This window comes from Arachis ipaensis, chromosome B9 (genome assembly GCF_059453495.1).
Source record: "Arachis ipaensis isolate K30076 ecotype BB chromosome B9, ASM5945349v1, whole genome shotgun sequence".
Classification (NCBI taxonomy): domain Eukaryota; kingdom Viridiplantae; phylum Streptophyta; class Magnoliopsida; order Fabales; family Fabaceae; genus Arachis; species Arachis ipaensis.
In genome coordinates this window covers 153785786-153808797 of record NC_142444.1, presented here as the reverse complement: position 1 = coordinate 153808797, position 23012 = coordinate 153785786, and the positions used below count along the sequence as shown (strand labels likewise).

The 23012-nt window shown below is 36.5% G+C and overlaps 2 protein-coding genes across 2 annotated transcripts; both read right to left on the bottom strand.

Annotated features, from left to right (window-relative positions):
• Positions 1 to 558: 558 nt before the first annotated feature.
• LOC107616257 (uncharacterized) lies at positions 559 to 975 on the bottom strand. The gene has a single exon (XM_016318237.1). The coding sequence runs from the start codon at positions 973 to 975 to the stop codon at positions 559 to 561; it is 417 nt and encodes a 138-aa protein (XP_016173723.1).
• Positions 976 to 1451: 476 nt separating this feature from the next.
• On the bottom strand, positions 1452 to 2315 carry LOC148546851 (uncharacterized). Its single transcript, XM_088499397.1, has one exon. The coding sequence runs from the start codon at positions 2313 to 2315 to the stop codon at positions 1452 to 1454; it is 864 nt and encodes a 287-aa protein (XP_088355523.1).
• Between the last annotated feature and the right edge of the window lie 20697 nt (positions 2316 to 23012).

Genomic DNA, 23012 nt, shown 5'->3' with positions numbered 1-23012 from the left:
GCCTTTTTGTCGGTAGATAACAATTTACTTGTTGACCATTTTGCCGGTAATTTACTCGCTTGGTATTTGCTTACCGTTTGTTTACCGTTTCGTTGGGAATTAACTCGCTTGGTATTTTCTTACCATTTGTTTACCGTTTCGTTGGCAATTAATGAAGTCAGATCATGGCTTTTTCACTTAAGTGTTTGAAACTTGTCTTTACTGAGCAGCCGTTTGTTGTAGTCTTTGCGACTTCGTTGGTTCCCTGAGTGATCAGTCCCGGGATGCCGTGTCGCTATGGAATTGGTTACCTTTACTTGGCAAAATAATTTGAACAATTTCGAACAGCGTATTAAAATTTGAAATGAGAAGTTTGAAACAAGGGGAAGCAATCAGTGTAGCAAATTGTCATTCATATAAACAACCAATGGGGAGCAATCTAAACATAAAGTAGCACGGGTCTTACTAAACCGGTTAAACCGGCAAATTGTTTGCTCACTGGGTGTGTCTCGGCTTCTAGGAATAGAATCTTCTTAGGTTTCTCGCGTTCCAGGTTCTGGAAACTTCCCTGCCGTCTAGTCATTCCAACTTATAGGCACCGTTGCCGAGCACCTCCTTCACCCTGTATGGACCTTCCCAATTTGTCGCCAACTTTTCTTCCCCTGGTGTCGGGAGTCCGACGTCGTTGCGTCGTAAGACTAGGTTGCTGGGCTCAAAATCTCTTTTGAGTACCTTGGCGTTGTAACGTAGGGCCATCCTTTGTTTCATCGCCGTCTCTGACAAGTGGGTCATCTCTCTAGTTTCATCCACTAAGTCCTTTTCTACGGCTTCTTCGGCTCCTCCCAAAAGTAGTCGTGGGCTCGGTTCCCCAATTTCCACATGAATTATCGCGTCCACCCCATAGGTGAGCCGGAAGGGCGTCTTCCTGGTAGATGACTGTTGAGTTGTGTGATAGAACCAGAGGACCGAGGCTAACTCGTCTGCCCATGCTCCCATCTTCTGGTCAAGTCACTTTTTGAGGCCTTGTAGGATGACCTTGTTCGCTGCTTCGACTTGGCCGTTAGTTTAAGGGTGCTCAAAAGACGAGAACTTCTGCTTTATGCCCAAGCCGGCGAGAAATTCTCCGAACTTCTTATCGGCAAACTGTGTCCCATTTTCCGAGATGACTACCTCTAGGATTCCAAATCTGGCTATTATTTGTCTCCACATGAACTTCCGACAATTGGCCGAGGATATGCTGGCCAACGGCTCGGCCTCTACCACTTTGTATAATAGTCGATGGCGACAATTAGGTACTTGACCTGTCCAAGTCCGACTGGGAAAGGCCCTAACAAGTCGACTCCCCATTGTGAGAATGGTCGGGAGGCCATCAGTAGGCTCAGTTCGGCTGCCGGGGCTTTGTGGAAGTTGGCGTTCTCCTGGCATCTTCTGCATCTCTTCACGAACTCTTTGGAATCCGCCATCATTGAGGGCTAGTAGTAACCGGCCCTGACGAGCTTTCGGGCTAAGGCCTTCCCTCCGATGTGGTGGTCGCAACACCCCTCATGGACTTCGCTTAACACATAGTTTGTTTGGTCGGGGCGTAGGCACTTCAGTAGAGGTTGGTTGAGCCCCTTCTTAAATAGCTGGCCTTGTATTATTGTGTACCTGGCCGCTTCTCTTCTTAGCACCTTTGCCATCTTGTCACCATCAAGGAGTTTACCCTTTTCTAAGAAATCAATGATTGGATCCACCCAGGTGGGAGGGTCGGTTGCACGTGTTATATGTAGGGTCACCGTTGGTTCCTTCACTAAACCTTGAATAAGAGATCGATTCCCCGTTCTTGGCTTTGTGCTTGCCAGCTTTGATAGGAGGTCAGCCCGGGTGTTCTTCTCTCTCGGAACGTGCTGCACCGTGACCTCGTCGAACTCCTCGCTCAGCTTTTTGGCCCTCTCCAAATATTTCTGTAGTAGTGAATCTCTGGCCTGGTACGTTCCATTGACTTGTGATGTGACGACCTGAGAGTCGCTACACACTTCCACTCTGGTGGCCCTGACCTCTCTTGTCAAGACTAGGCCGCCAAGAAGGACCTCGTATTCTGCTTGATTGTTTGACACCGGGAACTCAAACTTGACCGATTGCTCATATACGACTCCGGTTGGACTTTCCAGGATGATCCCCGCTCCCTCGAACATTTGGTTGGAAGCTCCATCCACATAGAGTTTCCACCATGTGCTCGGTGTCTCGGGAAGGTTTCCCGTCACTTCGACCAGGAAATCGGCCATTACTTGGGCCTTGATTGCACGTCTGGGCTCGTACTGTAGATCGTATTGAGATAGTTTGATTGCCCAAGTCATCATCCTGCCTGCCAAATCGGGTTTTTGCAGCACTTGGCGGATCGCTTGGTCCGTCCTGACGATTATTTGGTAACCTTGGAAGTACTGTCGCAGCCTACAGGAGGAGGTCAGGAGCGCGCATGCCAGCTTTTCCAACTTACTGTATCTCAGCTCTGCCCCTTGCAGTGCCTTGCTCACAAAGTAGACCGGCTGCTGTATCTTCCCTTCTTCTCACACCAGAACGGTTGCCAGAGCCTCCTCAGTTACTGCCAAGTACAAGTAGAGTGCTTCTCCCTTTCTGGGTTTGCCGAGGACAGGTGGTGCCGAGATTATGTTCTTGAAGTGATTGAAGGCTTCCTCGCACGTCGGGATCCATTCGAACACTATCCCTTTTTTCATCAAGTTGAAGAACGGGAGGGCCTTGGCAGCCGACGCACCGTGGAACCTAGATAGCGCGTTGAGCCTTCCCGTCAGTCTCTGTATGTCCTTTACACAACCTGGGCTCTTCATCTGCAGGATTGCTTCACACTTCTCCGGGTTAGCTTCCACTCCTCGTTGGGTTATCATGAAGCCTAAGAACTTCCCTGCTTCCATGGTTAAAGCGCATTTGAGAGGGGTGAGCCTCATGTTGTTTCGCCGAAGAGATGCGAACACGGTTTCTAGGTTGCTAATGAGGTCTTCAGCCTGGGTGGTCTTCACCAAGATGTCGTCTATGTACACTTCCACTGTCTTGCCGATGAGATTACTAAACACCTTATTCATCAGCCTCTGATAGGTAGCTCCCGCGTTTTTTAGCCCAAATGGCATCACCTTGTAGCAGTACGTACCCCCGGGCATTATGAACGCCATTTTCTTCTCGTATGGCCTGTGCATCGGTATCTGGTTGTACCCGGAGTAAGCGTCCATGAAATTCAGAAACCGATACCCTGCCGCCGCGTCCACTAGGGCATCAATGTTAGGGAGGGGGAAGGAATCATTGAGGCATGCCTTGTTGAAATCAGAATAGTTCACGCACATTCTCCACTTCCCATTTGCTTTCTTAACCAGTACTACATTAGACAACCAAGTCGAGTAGTCCAGTTCTCGGATGAACCCAGCTTCTAGCAGGCTGGCCGTTTGCCTGGCCACCTCGTTAGCTCTTTCCTGGGACATTTTTCTTCTTCTATGCCACCGGCTTGGCTTCTGCTCTCACAGCTAGGTGGTGTGACATGAACTGGGGGTCAATCCCCGGCATGTCAGCCGGTGTCCAGGCGAACAGATCGCCGTTAACTCTGATCATTTCTTCCAATGGTTCTTTCAAGTTATGCGAGAGGTTTCTGTTCACGAAGGTGAACTTTTCCTGCGAATCGCCAACCCTGAACTTCTCGAGGTCCCCTTCCGGTTCTGACCTGGGCTTGTCGTCGACCCTAGCATCTAGATGGCTAGGAAGACTCCAGATGCCTCTTTGGATTTCTTTCTTAGGGAGAGGCTGGCATTGTTGCATGCGACCGTCATTTTCAAATCTCCCCTGATGGATCCAACCAACCCATTGTCAGCAACAAACTTCATCATCAATAGCTTTGTACAAATCACTGCTCCGAACTCATTGATTGTTTTTCTTCCCAAGATGAGGTTGTAGGCCGTGGAGTCTCTTAGGACCACGAACTCCACCATTACCGACCTCTTTCCTCGCCCTCCTCCTATGGATATGGGTAAGGAGATTATGCCATCAGGTTTGATAAAGTAATCACCCAAACCGACCACACCGTGTTGGTGGGTCTTCAAGTCGTTGTCTCGGAGGCCTAGAGCATCAAACACGTTGCGGAACATGATGCTCGAATATGCACCAGTGTCTACCAGGATTCGCTTTACCAGACCAGTTCCTACTTTAACTGTGATCACCATAGGAGGGTTCTCCGGCATGTCGTCAACCCATTGGTCCACAGGTCTGAATGATATTGACGGTACCTTCCTGGAGGGAGGCACGTGACTAGATGATGATACAGCCAAAACTTTGGCATCCTTCCTGCATGCCGACTTCGACCTGGGGGCAGCGTCCCTTCCGACTACAACGTTCACAATGGTGAGGCCGCGCTCATTATCTTCGTCGGATTCCTGTTTCTACCTCACGACGCAGTTCTTGTCGTCGCCAGGTTGGTCCCGACCCCACCTCCTGGGATCTCTTATGAGATGGGAGAATTCTGCCAGCTTACCTTCCCGAATTGCCTGCTCCAAGGCATCTTTCAAATCAAAACAGTCTTGGGTCTTGTGACCGAAGCCCTTGTGGTAGTCGCAATGGAGGTTTTTGTTCCCTCCAGTTCTGTCCTTGAGAGATCAGGGCTTCGACAGGATGCCTTTGTCGGCTATCTGCTGATACACTTCGACGATCGGGGTTGTCAAGAGAGTGTAGTTGGTAAACTTCCCTACCTGGGGGAACGACTTGTAGGTTTTAGCTAGAGCTCTGTCCTTGGAGTGCTCCTTAAGTCTTTTCCCGTTACCGGGCTGACGAGCATGGTTATAGGCGGGCTGCCGCTTGTTGGCTGCCACGACCTGGCTAACCTCCTCATCATTGATATATTCCCTAGCCACGTTTTGAATTTCTTGCATCGTCTACATGGGTTTGGTGGTAAGGTGCTTCTTGAAATCTTCGTTCAACAACCCGTTCGTCAAGCATAAAATGGCCACCGAGTCGGTCAGGCCGTCAATCTCCAAACATTCATCATTAAACCTATCCAGGTACTTCTTGGTCGGTTTCCCGCTTCTTTGCGTCACCCCTAGCAAGTTTATCGGGTGCTTCACCTTGGCAATGCGCGTGGTGAACTGGGCCAGGAAAGTGTTAGTTATGTCAGCAAAGGTTGTCACGGAGCCCTGGGGGAGAGCGTTGAACCAGCGAATTTCCGGCCCCGCCAATGTTCAGGGAAAGGCACGACACCTTACTTCGTAACCCACACCCTCCAAGTTCATCATGGCCTTGAAGGCCGTTAGGTGTTCTTGGGGGTCTTGGTACCTCATGTCTGTTGGCTCATCGAAGTGCTTCGGTAGCCGGGCCTCGAGGATAGAATGATGGAAAGGGGTTGCCCCTATGATTACGGGACGTCGCGTTCTCCTTGGTCTTTCTCTGCTGTCTTCTCGATTCTCCTCCGCGGTTTGTCTCATCGAAGGTCGGGTGTAAATTAGGGGATCTCGCCATTTTCTTGGCAACTCCCTGCTTTCCTCTTGGCTTTCCGATTCTGATAGGGGGTTCGGGGTGCGTCTGGAATGACTTCTTCGGGGACTTCTCCCTCTCCTTTGAGGAGATCGGGAGCGGTCTTGTCCCGGAGCTAGTTGGTAGCGCTCTCGGCTTGCCAGCTCACGCTCTAGGTTCTGCACCCTGTGACGTAGTTCCTACATTATTCTGGCGCTGTCACTGCCTGTTCCTCCAAAGGGGCGCCTCTCCTGGGAGTGCGAGGGGAACTCAGGTCACCGCGGGGGAGATCTTGTGCGTTCGCGGGAAGAAGCCACAGAGGCTACCCTACCGCTTCAGGGAGCCATCCCCCCCCCCCCCGGCGCATGGTTCGGCTCCGTCGTCTGCCTCCACAGGACCCAACAGAAAGTCCATTCATGCCAGTCCCCACAGACAGCGCCAATGTTTGGTACCTCGGGTTCCGGACGGATCGGTGATGCTCTAGGGATGTGTTGGTAGGAACCAGCTTGGATCTGGGTCCAGTGGATGAGGGCAGAGACTTCACGACCTATCGAGCTGCTGCGGTGTGAATGGGTGGTGCCACCTGCAATGACACTCGGACGCTCAAGTCAGAAATGGTACAGATGGCAGTAGGAGTAAATGAGGTAGTGACGTACCGTGGGGGAGGGGTAGGGCCCTCCCCATATATACCCTGTCAGTAGGGCGGGTCCCACAGGAGAGGTCTCTTTCCTAGAAGTTTTCTCTCCACAGCTGTCGCATGGTTGGCTCAGGGAATAGGTGTCCAGGTCGTAGTCCGGGCGTACTTGTCGGATCGCTTGGTAGCGCTTCGTCGGGTCAGTTTGTCGGGCCGAGGCACTGCCTTATGTGGGCCAAGCCGGAACAACAAATGACCACACTATCCTACAATATGATATACAAAGTAAATTCTTATCTTAAAATTAATTTTGGTTAGTGAGATAAAATTTGAAATATTTTTTTATTTTCTTACTCAAATTTAAATTTAAAATTTAAATTTAAATTTAGAATTGATTAACAACTTATCCTTTTTTACTTTCAATAACAAAAATAAAACTAATTAAGTGTAAAATATTCAACATTTAATAATTTTAATCATTTAAATTTTAATTACCAAAAATTGAGTTAAAAATTAATTATAATTTTTTCATTGGTGTTTTTAATAATGTAAAATTACATCTAATGAGAACAAATTTACTAATAAAATATTTATTAAAAAGACATGGATTATTTTGATCCTTTAATCCTTCACTATACGACAAACAACTAATTGGTAACTTATTCGTACATGGACACGTTATTCCACTAAGAATGATTGCCATCAAGGATAATTTCCTAATAGTCTAATAATATTGGAAGGTTTATATAATACTATATAATAATATTATCATCATCAATAGTATATGATACCAATACCAAAAAAAAAAAGACATTGTGCGTATATAATATTATCAATATTATATAAATCACTTTTGTATTTATTTTTTTGTGCGTATATAATATTTAATTAACACATTAAGACATATATAATATTTCATTAATATATATATATAATATAAAGTAATTTACAAATTATTTTATTGGAGTGCTAGAAGGTCAAGTAGGTTTTGTAATTTGTAGTCATCAATATTAATCATCATTAATATTTTTAATAATGTGAGATTACATCTAATGATATGAAATTACTTGATTCAACAGTTTTTAGCTTTTACTAATCCTAAATACATCTTGTGAAATTTTAAATGGCATCAAAGGAGATTCGAAAGACTCAAAATTCTGACTTTTTAAGATCAGATGAGGAGGAAGTGGTAAGTTTAGGAAAAGAGGACGTCAGAGCAGGAATTGAAAATTGTTCCTGGAGTCTAGTAGGGACGCTGATGGCGGATAAGGTATTTTGTTCGGGGACAATGGAAGGAGCTTTCAACGCCATGTGGAATCAAACCGGAGGATTTGAGGGTCAAGGCTCGTAAAGATAATATTTTTCAGTTCTTTTTTTTATAAGGAGACGGATATGCTCAAAGCTAAAAGTAGTTTGTAACACTTTTAACATCAGAATGTCACGCTTTCGACTGCGCCAATTTGATAGCGAGAAGTATTACGACGACTTCATATACTTAATAATAAAATAGGAGTCTTTACCTCAAAATCGTATCGCTGCTTTCTTGAAAAAACTGGAAATACTTTTAAATTTTTGCCAACATGCATATACATATATACAAAACTTCTTATACAAGTAACTTATAGATATTATATACATACAAATCCTACAACTCCTATCCCTCTTACAAAATTATAATGACAAAGGCAAGGGGGTGAGAACATAAATAGCATATCTAAGAACTTAACAAAAATTCTGCAAGCTTTCTCGTTTGTCCTAACAAATTCTCAGTAGAGGATTTAAGAATTGTCATAAGAGGATACGTATAGAAAGAAGAATGAATTTTTTAAGCGGAGATCTTCGTTCGTCTTATGAATCCTTTTTAAACCACAACGATTAATAGTATATAAAAAATATCAACATCATATCTTTACTTATAAAAGTTTCAATCTCGACAATTCACATAACAATTCAAAACATACCAAAGGGGTTAATCAATCTAAAGCCTCACCAATCATCGCCTCCGACCCAATATATAATCAAATCTCGGCCTCTGTCCCAACAAAAACCTATCATCGCTATCATTAATCCACCACCAAATACTCAAAATAGAAAATCAATCACAAGCACAAACAAATACAAGGCAAACACATTTAAAGAACAGTTACAACAAGTATCACAGTTACTAGTTAAACAGAATTTATCAAATAGGCAAACCAAAACATTTAAGCACACCCAAACAAAGCAAACAAATGCAACATTGATGCATGCCTATTCTATTGGCCGTGAGCTCACATGTCGGTTACTTTACCAGAACCCGACACATCCGGTAGCTAACTTGTATGTCGTCCTCTTGAAAACCGGTAGGCGGTACACCACCCGATCCCTACCTGGTGAATGGTACACTACCACAATTCCCACCATTACGAACGGTCCACCACCACGATCCTCGCAAGATTTTCAATTGGAAAACACACACCCGTAGGCAGTAAATAACCACGATCCCTATAAAGATTGCAACACTAGATAAGCGGTACACCATCACGATCTTTGCCAGGTCAAAACTCACATTCAAAACCACAATCTTTTAAATTCTTGACCCGGAGTAAGTAGGACGAACTACAACCCTTGCGTATTGCCCAGGTGTTTTGAATATCAAAATCTTTCTTTAAAAATAATTCAAATCCATTTCTTAATAACTCAAAATTAAATCATATAATTCTTAAATCATAAAAATATATTTTTCATATTAATATCAACTTGTAACAACTCTTAAAAGTAAAATAAGTTTAAGAAAAATGCCCCTACCTCGAATCGTCGAACCCATAAAACCAAACGCGTCTAAAAATCTTATTTCTCTTGTCCAGCAACAGCGGGAGAGAACTTCGACGGCAATGCAACCGCTTATTGTCACACGCAACGGTGCCACCGTCACCTCCACTCTTCCAATCAGCCTCAAACAGGGTGGCGGCTCCTGACGGCTTCGGTGGTTGTAACGGCGGTAAAGAAAACCACCACACATTCCCCTCTTCTTCATCGTGTCCTCTCTCTCTATCTCGTCTAACTCTTTTTGCGGTAGCTCGACGGCGATGCTCCTCACGGTTGTGGCTATGGAAGGTTCAGCAGCTCCCTCCAGCGATTTCTCCTGAACAAAAATAACATCAACGTGAAGAAGAGAAAGATACAAACACTTTAATTGAATTAGATTTTTTATTAGAGTTACAAATAATAAGAAATCGAACTCGAAAGTTCGAAAGTGCCATGGAATCACGTTCTTCTCTCTCAGTTTCTCTTTCTTTCTTTTCCTAATGGTTCGTGGAATGAAGAAGATTAAGATGGTTAATGATGATAATATAATGAATTAGGAGGCTAGATGTCAAGGGATGGGTACGTGTCACTAGTTTAAACTATTGAGTTAGTAGTTCAAGTTATAAATATCTTAAACGGATAACTATGAAAGTTGGATATATTCAAACACAAATAATAATGTATATTGGGATAAATATGTATGAGTTACGAATATAAATGACATTAGTAACATATTGATAAAAGATATAGGATGAAGCATTAGTAAATATAAACTCATCAAAGAATACTGATATTTATTCATATCGGTAGATTTTGAATTCAATAATAGTAATATTAACTAAACTTTATTTTAATCAAAGCGGGTAATAATAATAATAATAATTTTATCCTTTCTCAAAATATCTTGTTATAATAAAAATTATATAAAAATCCTAATTTATTTAAACTCTAGTTATCATAAAATTAATTAAGTAAAATATTTTATTATAGAAAAATTATATAATAATATTAATTTATCATAAAATCGATTATGTTATTGTGAGTATCTGTATATATAGAAAAATTATTAGAAAGATAAAAATAATGTAATTTGATAATTTAAGGGTACACTCAAGAGATAAATTATACATAATTAGTACTAAGTACAGTAACATAGATATATCGTAAAAAATAATTCACCTTAAATGATAAACTAACCACATAAATTTATTATGGTGTTGTCATGTTAGTTCCACTCGATGTATCGATTTATTTTCCTCATCTAATATTCTCTCAGTAACTGGCACGCCTCCTGGCAAAGTGTTGCTGCCTCTGTTCTCTGCTCATATTTTGTCTTTATTGCCTGACATAGTCTTGCCAAGTTCGTCGACCACTTCCACGTGAATCTTCCATTGGTATGTTGTCAACTGTAAAAAATCAAAGAAACATATAAACATAGTTTTACAGTAGATTTTACGTTATTTTTACCTGAAGTGAGAAGGATGTAGGGCATGGATGAGAAATGAAGGAAATTTTTTCTATAATCAGTAATGTGAAGTGAGAGAGATTAAGAGGAGAAACTGGTATCCTATTAGTTATTATAGATGAAGATGAAGTAGTGAAAATTTTATAACTGACTTATACTGGAGTATTATGCAGTAACATAAAATGAGAGAAAATAACAGGAGAAGTTACATTGACGTGAATATGAACGTAAATGAAAATGAAAATAGTGAAAATGCTGTAACTAAGAATAAGTTATTAGGAAGGATAAAAATGAAAAGAAATTTTGGACACCAAAATGAATTTTAGCATTATATATTGTTATAGATTTAGAGTTTTATTCTAGTTTTTTAGTGCCCTTTTTTGTTTAGTATGATTGGTAAATATATCTTTTTATTTTTAGTTGTGATTTGATGAATATGAACAATAACATCTAAGTATCTTTTCTATGTGCATGTGATGATTTGGAATATTAGAGAATAGAAAAAAGAACCTAGAATTTTAAATCTTATCCAACCAAGGCTTTGAAAAAATATATATTTTTTTAGTTTTTAGTTATTTGGTTAGAATAATTAATTTTAAAAAAAATTATTTTAAGGCATCCTATTGATTTGAGTTGAAATTTTTCATTAAACTTACTTGAATAATAAATGTGGAGCATATATTAGAGTTAAAATACATAATTTAGTAAAGACTCTATCAGTTAATATATGTTTTGATCTTCGGATTATCTCTCTTTATTATTATTTATACTTTTTTTATTAATCCTGTACTCTATGATCTTGAACTCATTCTGATGCAACAGAATGATTCTCGAATCATCTTGTAACTTTTACTTCACATCACATTTTTTTTCTTATATTCAAATCATACGAGTTTTTAGTATTTGAAAATTATATATGCCAAAATTTTTTGTTTTTTCCCTAATGTGTTCAAAAGTAAAGTTAATTCAAATTTTTTTCATCTTGTATCAATTTTTGAGGATGAAAATTTTTTAAGGTGGGTAGAATATAACAACTCGCATTTTCGAAAAATCTAAATATAAATAAGTTATAATTTATTTTATTAATTGGAACTTCTTATTTTTAGAAACTAATTAATTTACTAAAAATAATTAAATTAATTTTATGATTATCGGAGTTTAACTTAATTATGATTTATCCAAATTAAGATACTTAGTTCTTATTGTTCATATTCATCAAATCACAACTAAAAATAAAAAGATATATTTACCAATCATACTAAACAAAAAACAGGCACTAAAAAACTAGAATAAAATTCTAAATCTATAACAATATATAATGCTAAAATTCAGTTTGGTGTCCAAAATTTCTTTCCATTTTTATCCTTCCTAATAACTTACTCTTAGTTACAGCATTTCCACTATTTTCATTTTCATTCACGTTCACGTTTACGTCAATGTAACTTCTCCCGTTAATTTCTCTCATTTCATGTTACTGCATAATACTCCAGTATAGGTCAGTTATAAAGTTTTCACTACTTCATCTTCATCTATAATAACTAATAGGATACCAGTTTCTCCTCTTAATCTGTCTCACTTCACATTACTGATTACAGAAAAAAATTTCTTCATTTCTCATCCATCTCCTACATCCTTCTCACTTCAGGTAAAAATAACGTAAAATCTACTGTAAAACTATGTTTATATGTTTCTCTGATTTTTTACCGTTGACAACATACCAATGGAAGATTCACGTGGAAGTGGTCGACGAACTTGGCAAGACTATGTCAGACAATGAAGATAAAATATGAGCAAAGAACAGAGGCAGCAACACTTTGCCAGGAGGCGTGCCAGTTACCGAGAGAGTATTAGACGAGGAAAACAAATCGATACATCGAGTGGAACTAACATGACAACACCATAATAAATTTATGTGGTTAGTTTATCATTTAAGGTGAATTATTTTTTACAATATATCTATGTTACTATACTTAGTACCAATTATGTATAATTTATCTCTTGAATGTACCCTTAAATTATCAAATTACATTATTTTCATCTTTATAATAATTTTTCTATATATACAGATACTCATAATAACAGCGGAGCTAGTTCAAGTAATATACCGAATGGTCCAAATATGGGTAGGAATATTGTATATTTATATTTATTTAATTAATAATAATTTAATTTTTTTAAATTTTGATTCAATAAATCTTTTATTATTGACCTAAATAATATTATTATATTGTCTTAATGTACTTTACATAATTATAATCTCAATTATTAGATAATTTAATATTTTTTTAATATAATATTATATAGATATAAAATTTTTATAACTGTATTATTATAAAAAAATAAATATGTTCAATGTTTAATAATATATTTATTATTAAATTTTCTGATGATAATATAATAACTGTAACAAAAATACTTGCGGATAATTCTGGTATATTTTTTAAACTTTTTTTCTACAATTTAATTTGCCATTTAATTTGAATTATTTTTACAATATCTCTATGTTAATATACTCTTAGTACTATATATTTATAATTTATCTATCGGATGTACTCTTAAGTTCTCAACATACATTATTTTTAATTTAATAATAAATTTTTTAAATATTTAAATACTCATAGTAAAATCAAAACTGATTCAAGTAATAGAGTGAATGGTAATAAATATGGATAGGACTCTTGTATATTTATTTAATTAACAGTAATTTATTTTTCCTTAAATTTTGATTCAATAAACATTTTATTATTGTCCTAAATAATATTATTATAAGAATAAATAAAATATTCCCGCCGTATCATTAAAAAAAATTATATTAGATATATGTTTAATAATATAATTGTAACTTAAATTTTTTCACTGTATAACAAAAAAAAAATTACATATAATTTTGATATTTTTTTTATACTTTTCCTGCTAAAAAATAGATATATTAGAAGTGGCAATTTCTTCACTACATAAATTTAAATTGATAAATTTACTATTTTTAATATATTTATTATGCTACCAGTTTAATATAATTTTTATATTCACGAATTATTTATCTTTAAAGAATAATTATACACTGTAAAATATAATCATTTAAAATACATTATTGTCATTCTAATAATATGATTGCTATTATTCAAATGCTCACAATAATAATGGTCCAATTAATATCTAATAAAATTTTACATTTTATGTCTTTTTAAATATTCTATAATTCTTTTAAACATTTTATTTAATACGCAAAAAAGGTTCAAACATTTTTAATTAATCTATAACAATATATGAAGCCATTACAAAAGGTTGATTATGACTTTAGTCTCCAATTTTTTTGGACTATATTAACCTTATAACAAACCATTTCATAAAGCAAATTATAAGGATAAAATAGTCATAAAATTTGTTTTGAAAAATCCAATAACTTTCCACTAAAATAAAAACGTTTTGTTACTCCTATAACTATAACTATAATAACACATCTCCAAAAAAAAATATTCTTCACCATCTTCATGCTTTATTGTTTAATTCTATGTTAGTTTGGTTTCTACTTTTCTGTATTTTTTTTGCTATCCTTCTCCTTTCTTCAATACCCTCATCTCTATCATCTTCCATTGCCTTCCGTTGCATATTTTGGACGATTTTGTAGCAGTTACTGCCTTCACGTGCATAACATCCACTTATATTTTTTCTCTCTTTAATTTACTTATCTAATTTATATTTTCAGTAATTTCTCTATCTTTTTAATTTATTCTAAACTTTTTACGTATAAAAATAGTACTGTTGATACCCTTATCCAACGCTAAGGCCCAGGTTCAAATGAAAGTCTCAATCCAAAGGATTGAGCCTCACCCTACACTGACCTTCCCCTGAGAAGTCGGTTCTTGCCACGACTTGCTCTAAAGAAGTCAGGAACGAAGGTTAGCTGGCAGATAAACACCCATTCAAATGAGTAACTGCCCCTAAAATCTCTCAACCCACTTCCAGGGGTCATATCCCAACTTTTCTAAAATAAAGGGACGGTTATTCCCCCTTTAATGGTGGAACTACTCCAACGGTGGTTATTGGTTCACCACTATAAAATACACTGATACCCCCAGGTATTACTAAGTCCCAATACTCTCTAGACCTGCTTACACCCTTGCTGACTTAGGCATCGGAGTGTCTTTGCAGGTACCACCCCCTTTTTCACTCACCTACACAAGTCGGAAGGAGCCTCCAGCGTGTGGATCTGCTCGGAGACTTCCATCCTCTGACGATTGGGCCAACCAACAAGTCCAGCCCACCAATCTTTGGTTACCTATCGTAACAAGTACTATGTCTCTTTTTTTTATCAATTTAATGTAAAAAAAAAAACAATTTTTTTTATCTTATCAATTTAATGTAGAAAGAAAACGTTTTTTTTATTTGATGTGTTTTTATTTTTTGATATGCCTTTACCTATTAACGATTAAATGTAAAAAGTCCCATAAATATTTTGTTAACTTATTTTTTTTAATTATTTTTTAATAATTATTTTTTATTTTCTAAAATATTGATTATGTAGAGTATTGTATTTGATATTTAAGAACATAAATATTTACTTTGAAACTAAATCAAATTATTAATTTTGTCTACTACAATATTATTTGTTTTGAATATTGGCCAATTTATTTGATTGGCATATATATAAAAGACGCAAAAAAGTTCGCTTAAAAATATTAATATGTTAATTTTCTAAACTATCTAAACTATTAATTATGTAGAGTATTGAATTTGATATTTAATTATATATAGTACTTGATTTGACATCTATTAATTTTTTAAATTATATTGTAAAAAAATTAATTAATTTAATATTATTCGTTTGTCACATGATTAACATATAAAAGATACAAAAAAAATTTACACCTACCAATGGTAGAATAAAATATTCTCACGCATATTTTGTTAATTTCTTTTTTTTATTTATAATCTATTTTACATTGGATAATATTATTTTTTATTGATTATTAGTTCGACATATAACACAATAAATGTAGCAATATAAGAATTTTGTTAATTGATTTTTCAAATAATTTAGCGACCTAAGATAATAAATTTGTTAATTGATTTTGTTAATCTCTTTTTTATTTTTAATCTATTTTATATTAAATAATATTATTTTTTATTGATTATTTAGATAGACATATAATATTTAATGTGGTAAGATAAGAACTGTGTTATACATTTTTTTTGTTTCAACCTTAATGCTTATTTTCTTCTCTTTATTTTTCTATGTCATGGACCACGTAAGTTTTAATTTATTATTTTTTCTATATATATATATATATACTCTATTTTTTAAACCATTTTATTTTATTAGGTTTTTGAATTTATTTTATTATATTTTTTATTTTAAAAATGTTAGGGTCTAAAGATCTCCCGTTTAAACGATTCCAATTATATGATCAAGAAGTAGTTTAAAAGAATAGGTGTGAATTTTGGTAATTTATTAAGTCTAATTATTATATAAAAAGTTAAAAATATTCTAAACTTAAAAAACATTTTACTAATAAAATTGAGTTTGTCCAAAATCGTAGTGAGACACAGAGAGAGAAAGAGAAAGTTAAATTTTTTTAACTAATTACAAAAATTCAGCACCATCAAAGCTATTAAATTTGAGTATATTAAGTGAGGATTAATAAGAAGCAAATCAGAACTATAAATCTAAAAATTTTCTATTTTTCTCTATATAGTGTTTCACTTTAAGTAACTATTTTTTATGGATAGTATTCAAATGACAAACAAAATAATAAAAAATTTCCATTAGATTATGAAAATTAATCTCATCCTTATAATATAGCAGCATTATTTCAAAACATGTAAAATAAAATAATAACGTACATTTTAATTAATGTGCACAATAAAATAAATGTGAAACTTATATAGTAGCAGTTAAATATAGATAGCAATTGCTATCTTCTGTCCCAAGTTACTATATTAAATTGCAACTTACATTTATAATTATTAGTTAAAAAACTTACAATTATGTATTATTTTTAGTTGAAGATAATATATTTTGATATTATTATTTTAGGATTACTGACATCAAATTTTGATAATTGAAAAAAAATCAAACGCTTTATGTCTTACTTCTTTTAACAAAATTTCAACCACTCATAAAAGTTAACAGAATAGATGGTTATAAGAAAAAATGAGAAAGGAGAATAAGATAATATAATAAGGAAGAAGGAACAAAAGTACACCTGAAAGTTCATACACTGGACAGTAATACACTCGATTCGTTTAATGAGTCAAGCGTACACAGTAATTATACACTCCGACGGACAGAATCACCATTCCGGCCATGAGCGTGTGGCGTTGTTAGTCAGAGTGGACACGTGACTCTATTTTATCCTTGCTGGCACGTTAAGAGTTAGTGAGCTGGCTATTTAGTGCCTAGTCAGATAAAATGTTTTAATTCAATGTTTAATTAGCCAAAATTAACCCTGAAACCTATCGTTCTCTTTAAGCGACTTATGAACTTCAAGGTTTTGTTGGTGATAACACAGTTTGCTCGTTGAGAGAATTAGACAGCCCTAGCAGAGAAGCAATGGCATTGCTCTGAAGTGGTGAGTCAGTTCATCATTGGAGGAGTACTCGAAGAAGTCAACCCACACGACCACAGCGACGATCACGCACTCGAGGCAGGGACTACCAACAAGGTAACATCTTTTCAACTTCCCATTATACCTATTATCATCGAACATGCTATTTGAGGATTGTTTAGTAACTAGACTTGTGCCTGTCCGAAAAAAGTTAGGGTTTTCTGGGTTTAGTTGTGGTTATGAGGGTTTTGTTTTTCTTCGTAGATGTCAACTCACATCACACTTGTTTATCATCTGGGGGGAGGTTGGAGAGAAATCGTAAAGGGGTTACAGTATATAGCGGTGGTCAAGTCTCCTTAATACCTAGAGTCAATGTGGATACGCTGAACCTGTTTTTCATGGAGGGGTTGGTTAAGGATTTGGGTTATATTCAGTGGAAGGACTTTTATTGGGGAAAGCCTGATGCCGGAGGTGGTGTTGCCCTTAAGCTACTTAGGCTAGATAGAGATGTGGTGAACATGTATGAGGATGCAATTAGAAATGATGATAGGGTGGTACATGTGTATTGGGAGCATACAGTAGACACTCCAACTGAGGTTGAGGTGGTTGACGTAGATGTGGAAGAGGTCCCTACCCCTGAAACAGCCAATGTAAATGCAGAGAGTGTGAAATCACCTGGGGGGAGGATAAAGAAGAGGGCACAAAAGAGTCAAAAACCAACCAGAATTCTAAGGCCAAGAAAACTAACAACATCACTAGGCCAGAAGTCATCCCAGAGTTCATCACCTTCAATGAAGAATACCAACCCAAGGGAAAGACAACAAAAAACCACACAATCCCACTCAAACTGGACCACCAACAACTTCTGAACCTGGAACTCAATCACAACCCAACCTCCCACAAGATGAGGTCCCTACCCAGGAATCAAGAGCAAAACAAAGAAACAGAAGAAACTCTTTCAAGAGGCCAGCTCCTAGTGGACAGACCTTTGTGCAAGGAGGCATAGGTGAAGCTCCAAAAATATTTGTCCCTCGTGCAACCAGTGAGTCATCAGAGACTGATGATGATGACTCTGATCCAGATTACCATCAGTATGAGTCTGAGGAGCTGCACAGCCCATATTCGTCAGACTGTGATAGTGAGTATGAGGCGGAGCACAATGTTTGGCCTCAAGAAAACCCGAATGCTACTTTTGGCTCAGTACATTTAGAGCTGGGGATGGAATTCGAAACAATGGAGCAATTCAAAAGAGCTGTTAGGAAGTTCAATATACAAATTGGAAGGAGTATAATGTTTAGCCGAGTGGAACCATTGAAGTGTAAGGCAATTTATTGTGAGGCAAACTGTCCTTGGAGTATCTACTGTTCCAGGTCTAATGAACCAAGGAGTTTTCAAGTTAAGACGTTTGTCAATCAACATGTTTGTGCAAGAAGCCACATCAACAAGTCAGCTGATAGAAAGTGGGTGATTGAACAGCTAGAGGAGAAGTTGAGGGACCAAAGAGACTTTAAAACATCTGAAGCTGAGGCCTGGTTTAGGAGAGAGTTCAATGTAACCATCAACTACAAAAAAATACAAAGGGCAATGAAGAAGGCTAGGGAGAATATTGAGGGGTCTGAGAGGGAGCAGTATGCTGAGTTGAGGGATTACATACTTGCCTTGCTAACAGCTAATCCAGGAGCAACTATTGATATAGACACTACCCCTATGCCTGATTCCCTCCCGATCTTCAAGAGACTATACATATGTTTTGACGCTTGCAAAAAAGGTTTCATACAAGGTTGCAGACCATTTATTGGACTTGATGGTACATTCTTGAAAGGTTACTATGGTGGGCAGTTGCTTACAGCAGTGGGACAAGATGCTAACAATCAGATCTTTTCCATTGCATATGCAGTCGTTGACTCAGAGATAAGAGATAACTGGAGATGGTTTCTAGAACTTCTGCATCGTGATTTGGGGAACTATAGGGTGCATGGTTGGAACTTCATGAGTGACCAACAAAAGGTAATTGTTAAATGTTGTTTCTTGATTAATTTGTATCACTCAGCCTGTTAATTATTGTTGTCTGTGTGAACGAGGGTCTGATACCAGCGATGGAGCAGGTTATGCCCGGAGTGCATCATCGGTTTTGTGCAATGCACATTTGGGCCAACTTCACTAAAAGATGGAAGGATAAACAGTTGAAAGGAGCTGTGTGGGAATGTTGTAGAGCCACCACTGTTACTGAATTTGAGGCTGCAATGATGAGGTTAAAGGGAATCAACAATGCTGCCTGGGAATACTTGGATCGACTTGACCCAAAAACTTGGACAAAGGCACATTTCAGTGAGTGGCCTAAGGTGGACAATGTCACTAACAACAACTGTGAGACCTTCAATGGTAAGATTCTCAAATACAGAGGCAAGCCAATCATAACAATGTTAGAGGAAGTCAGAGTTCATGTCATGAGGGTTATGGCGAGGAACAAAAAGTCTCTAAGTGGCTATGTTAGTACTGTTGCACCAAGACAACTTAGCAGGCTTGAGAGAGAGAAGGAAGAAAGTAATAAATGGACTCCCACATGGGCAGGGGATGACAATGGAGAAATTTATGAGGTTGAGAAGCATCCTACTAAGGTTACTGTTGACTTGGAAAATCAGAAGTGCACTTGTCGATTTTGGCAGCTCACAGGCTTGCCTTGTAGACACGCTTGTGCAGCACTTACTCTGAGGGGTCGTAGGCCAGAAGACCAAATCCATAATTGGCTGGGAATGGCTGCATATAACTCAGCATACCAGCATAACATAAACCCCGTACCAAGCAAAGAATTCTGGGAGAAAGCTGAAGGCTATCCTCCACTGCCCCCTCACTATAAGACACCCATTGGAAGACTAACAAAAAAGAGAAGAAAGGAGAAAAATGAGGCACGGCCAAGTTCCAACCCACATAAGCTTAAAAGGAGATATGGGACAATCAGTTGCAAATACTATGGAGAGGTATGAATATCATGTTTTATGAGTTGGCTCTAGATTTCACAGATACTGTTATATTAACATTTTTCTCATGTTTATATGTTGTAGAGTGGCCACAACAGTAGGGGTTGTGAAAAAAAAACAGGCTGATATGAATGATGAGGTTGCAGCTATGGAGGCAGAGGAAGCTGCTGCTGCTACTAATAACCCTGCACAGCCACCACCACCCCAGCAACAGAACCCTAATGATGCTGCTACTGCTCTAAGACCCAACTCTAAACCTATAGTCTCCACTGAAACCATGAATACTGCAAGCCCAGCAATGAGGCAGAGGTTTGAACAGTTTATGCCAAATCCAACTCTGAGGCACCAACCAAATCCGGGCCCAAGACCATCAAAGCTAGTCCCAAGAGGAGTTCCTGGAAGAAGCAATGGCCCAGCTGCAGCAACTGATCAAGTTGGCCCAAGTGAAGGTGGGACCATGCAAGGAGCTGCAACAGAGACATAGTTCCTTTAATGAAGACTGATGTGCATGTTTTGTGTTTTTGTGGGGAAGGCTGTTTTGTTTATCAGCATAGACCTTGGGACCTTTTTTTTGTAATCTGGTAGTATGTGGTGTGTTATGTTTTATACATTGTGACTTTGCTTGTTAATCAGGTATTCCTGGCTTGTATGAAAACTCAATGATTATGGTAACTACTCTGCCTATTTTGGCTATTACAATGAAGCAAAGACTTCTGATTTTACAAGATGTTGTTGGATATTGTATGAGTTAGCTTGGTTAAAAATTGCTTGTTTTCAACCTAATTCTCACAGGTTTATATTTTTCTCTTATGTCAATGGTTGATGTTACACCACTTACAAAATGTGATTCACAAAAAAGGAGACATTTTTTTCCTTCCATTTATTCAATGCAACTTTCAAAGTTTCAAAGTTATTACACAGGATCCTCACTTCTGATAATATATCATCACAATCAACAATGCCCAAAAACCCAACCCTAAACAAACACCCATAACCATATTCTTAATACAAGTTATTTCACCCCTAATCATATCAACTGTCTTCTGTAACAGTTGCACCTCTTCTTCCAACTTACTGGAACACTCTGTAAATTCATTCATCTTCTTGTATGGTTGTGTCAATGGCCTTTCTTCAGCCTCTACCCACACGTTTCTTGTTTTTCCTTCTACTTCGTCCAGCCAAACAAAATACTCACAACGATGTTCAGCACTCTGAAGATTAGACACAACAATCTAATGAGGGGTGAAGAACGAAACAAACGGATAACGCCAGTAACAAGAGGAAAGGCAATTTCGAAACCTACCTCCCACAGAGGACATCGCAGAAACAATCTGTCTGGATTCCACTGTGTTCCAGACTTGAGTACCACAGCTTCAAATCCGTGCAAACACTTGCCGTTGTTGTACTCAAACTTCTTCTTCTTCTTCTTGTTCCTCAACAATGAAGACCCGCCATCAACAGCGCTGCCACAATTTCTGGATAAAGAGCTTGATTTTTCTTTGGGTGAGGCCATGTTCTTAGTTATTGGTTAAGGTGTTAGGGTTTCAACATAGAGCTTCTTTCTTCAGAAGATAAAAGAGAACGAAGGACTTAGGGTTTCAGGGTTAATTTTGGCTAATTAAACATTAAATTAAAACATTTTATCTGACTAGGCACTAAATAGCCAGCTCACTAACTCTTAACGTGCCAGCAAGGATAAAATAGAGTCACGTGTCCACTCTGACTAACAACGCCACACGCTCATGGCCGGAATGGTGATTCTGTCCGCCGGAGTGTATAATTACTGTGTACGCTTGACTCATTAAACGAATCGAGTGTATTACTGTCCAGCGTATGAACTTTCAGGTGTACTTTTGTCCCTTCTTCCATATAATAATAACGATGAGACAATGACAGGCATGTGTATAGAGAATAATAGTAAGAGAAACAATAGTATTTGATATAGTAAGATAATATAATAAAGATATAAATTAATAATTTAAAAAAAATGAAATTAAAAAAAATTAAAAAACTAAATATAAAATTAAAAAAAATATAAAATATTTTTTATCAATTAAAATTATGCATGAAGATAGAGTGTGCTTTGAATATAAATTTTTATCTCGGCTTCAAATTAAATACTATTAAAAATAAATAATTAAATTTAATAATAATTATAAATAATTATATTTGTAAATAATATTTCTAAATATTATTATCATTATTTTTTGAACTATATTTTTTCTGATAATATATATACCTCTTTATTATGTGTTTTTATAATTTAACATTTTAAAAAAAATTATAATAATTTAATTTTAATAAAATATGATATAAATAAAGTCACGTTAATATTAAAATAAAAAATACTTATCTAATAAATTTAAAAAGTGAATGATATATTAACAAAAAATAAAATTAATTTCTTAAAAACAATAAAAAAATGACTGAATAAGCACTAAAAATGTCTATTGAACCGCTAGTTATATATAAACAAACAAGATGCAAATGAACTAAAAAAATTTAAAAGTAGCAAAATAACTAACAAAAATCTAAAAAGAAAACATAATAATAATAATAATAATAATAATAATAAAAATAACATGCAAATGTTTGGAAAGAAGATTTTACAACCCAATGACCGATCTAAGTTCCCACATTTGAACTTTGCATTGTAAAGAAATCATAGAAATTCTACAAATCTCCACCTTTAATAAGTAGATTCTCAGGCTATTATGGCTAGTACACACTCAAGTCGATTGTCTAATTCTGTTCTTTATTCTAATCCAAAATACAAATTCATAGGAAGCTAATTGCATTAACTATTTATTTGGGAAAGTAGTTATACTACAAGCAACATCAGAGCATAGATGAGATATAACGCTATGATGCACAAATTTTATCAACCAATAACTGCAATTAAGATTATATATTATATAATATTATAAGAGTTAGAATACATAATTATTTAAATTTAGTATATATTTTATCTTATTAATTAAGTACTTTTTAGATACTCTTAAAAGTACTCTAGTGTATATAAATTATTAAAGTATATTTATTAAAATAAAAATATCTAATACTCTTTAACATATACATGATTGTTTATAAGTAAATATTTTCCAACAACAAAAGTTTATACCAAAGGTTATACGTATTCTAAA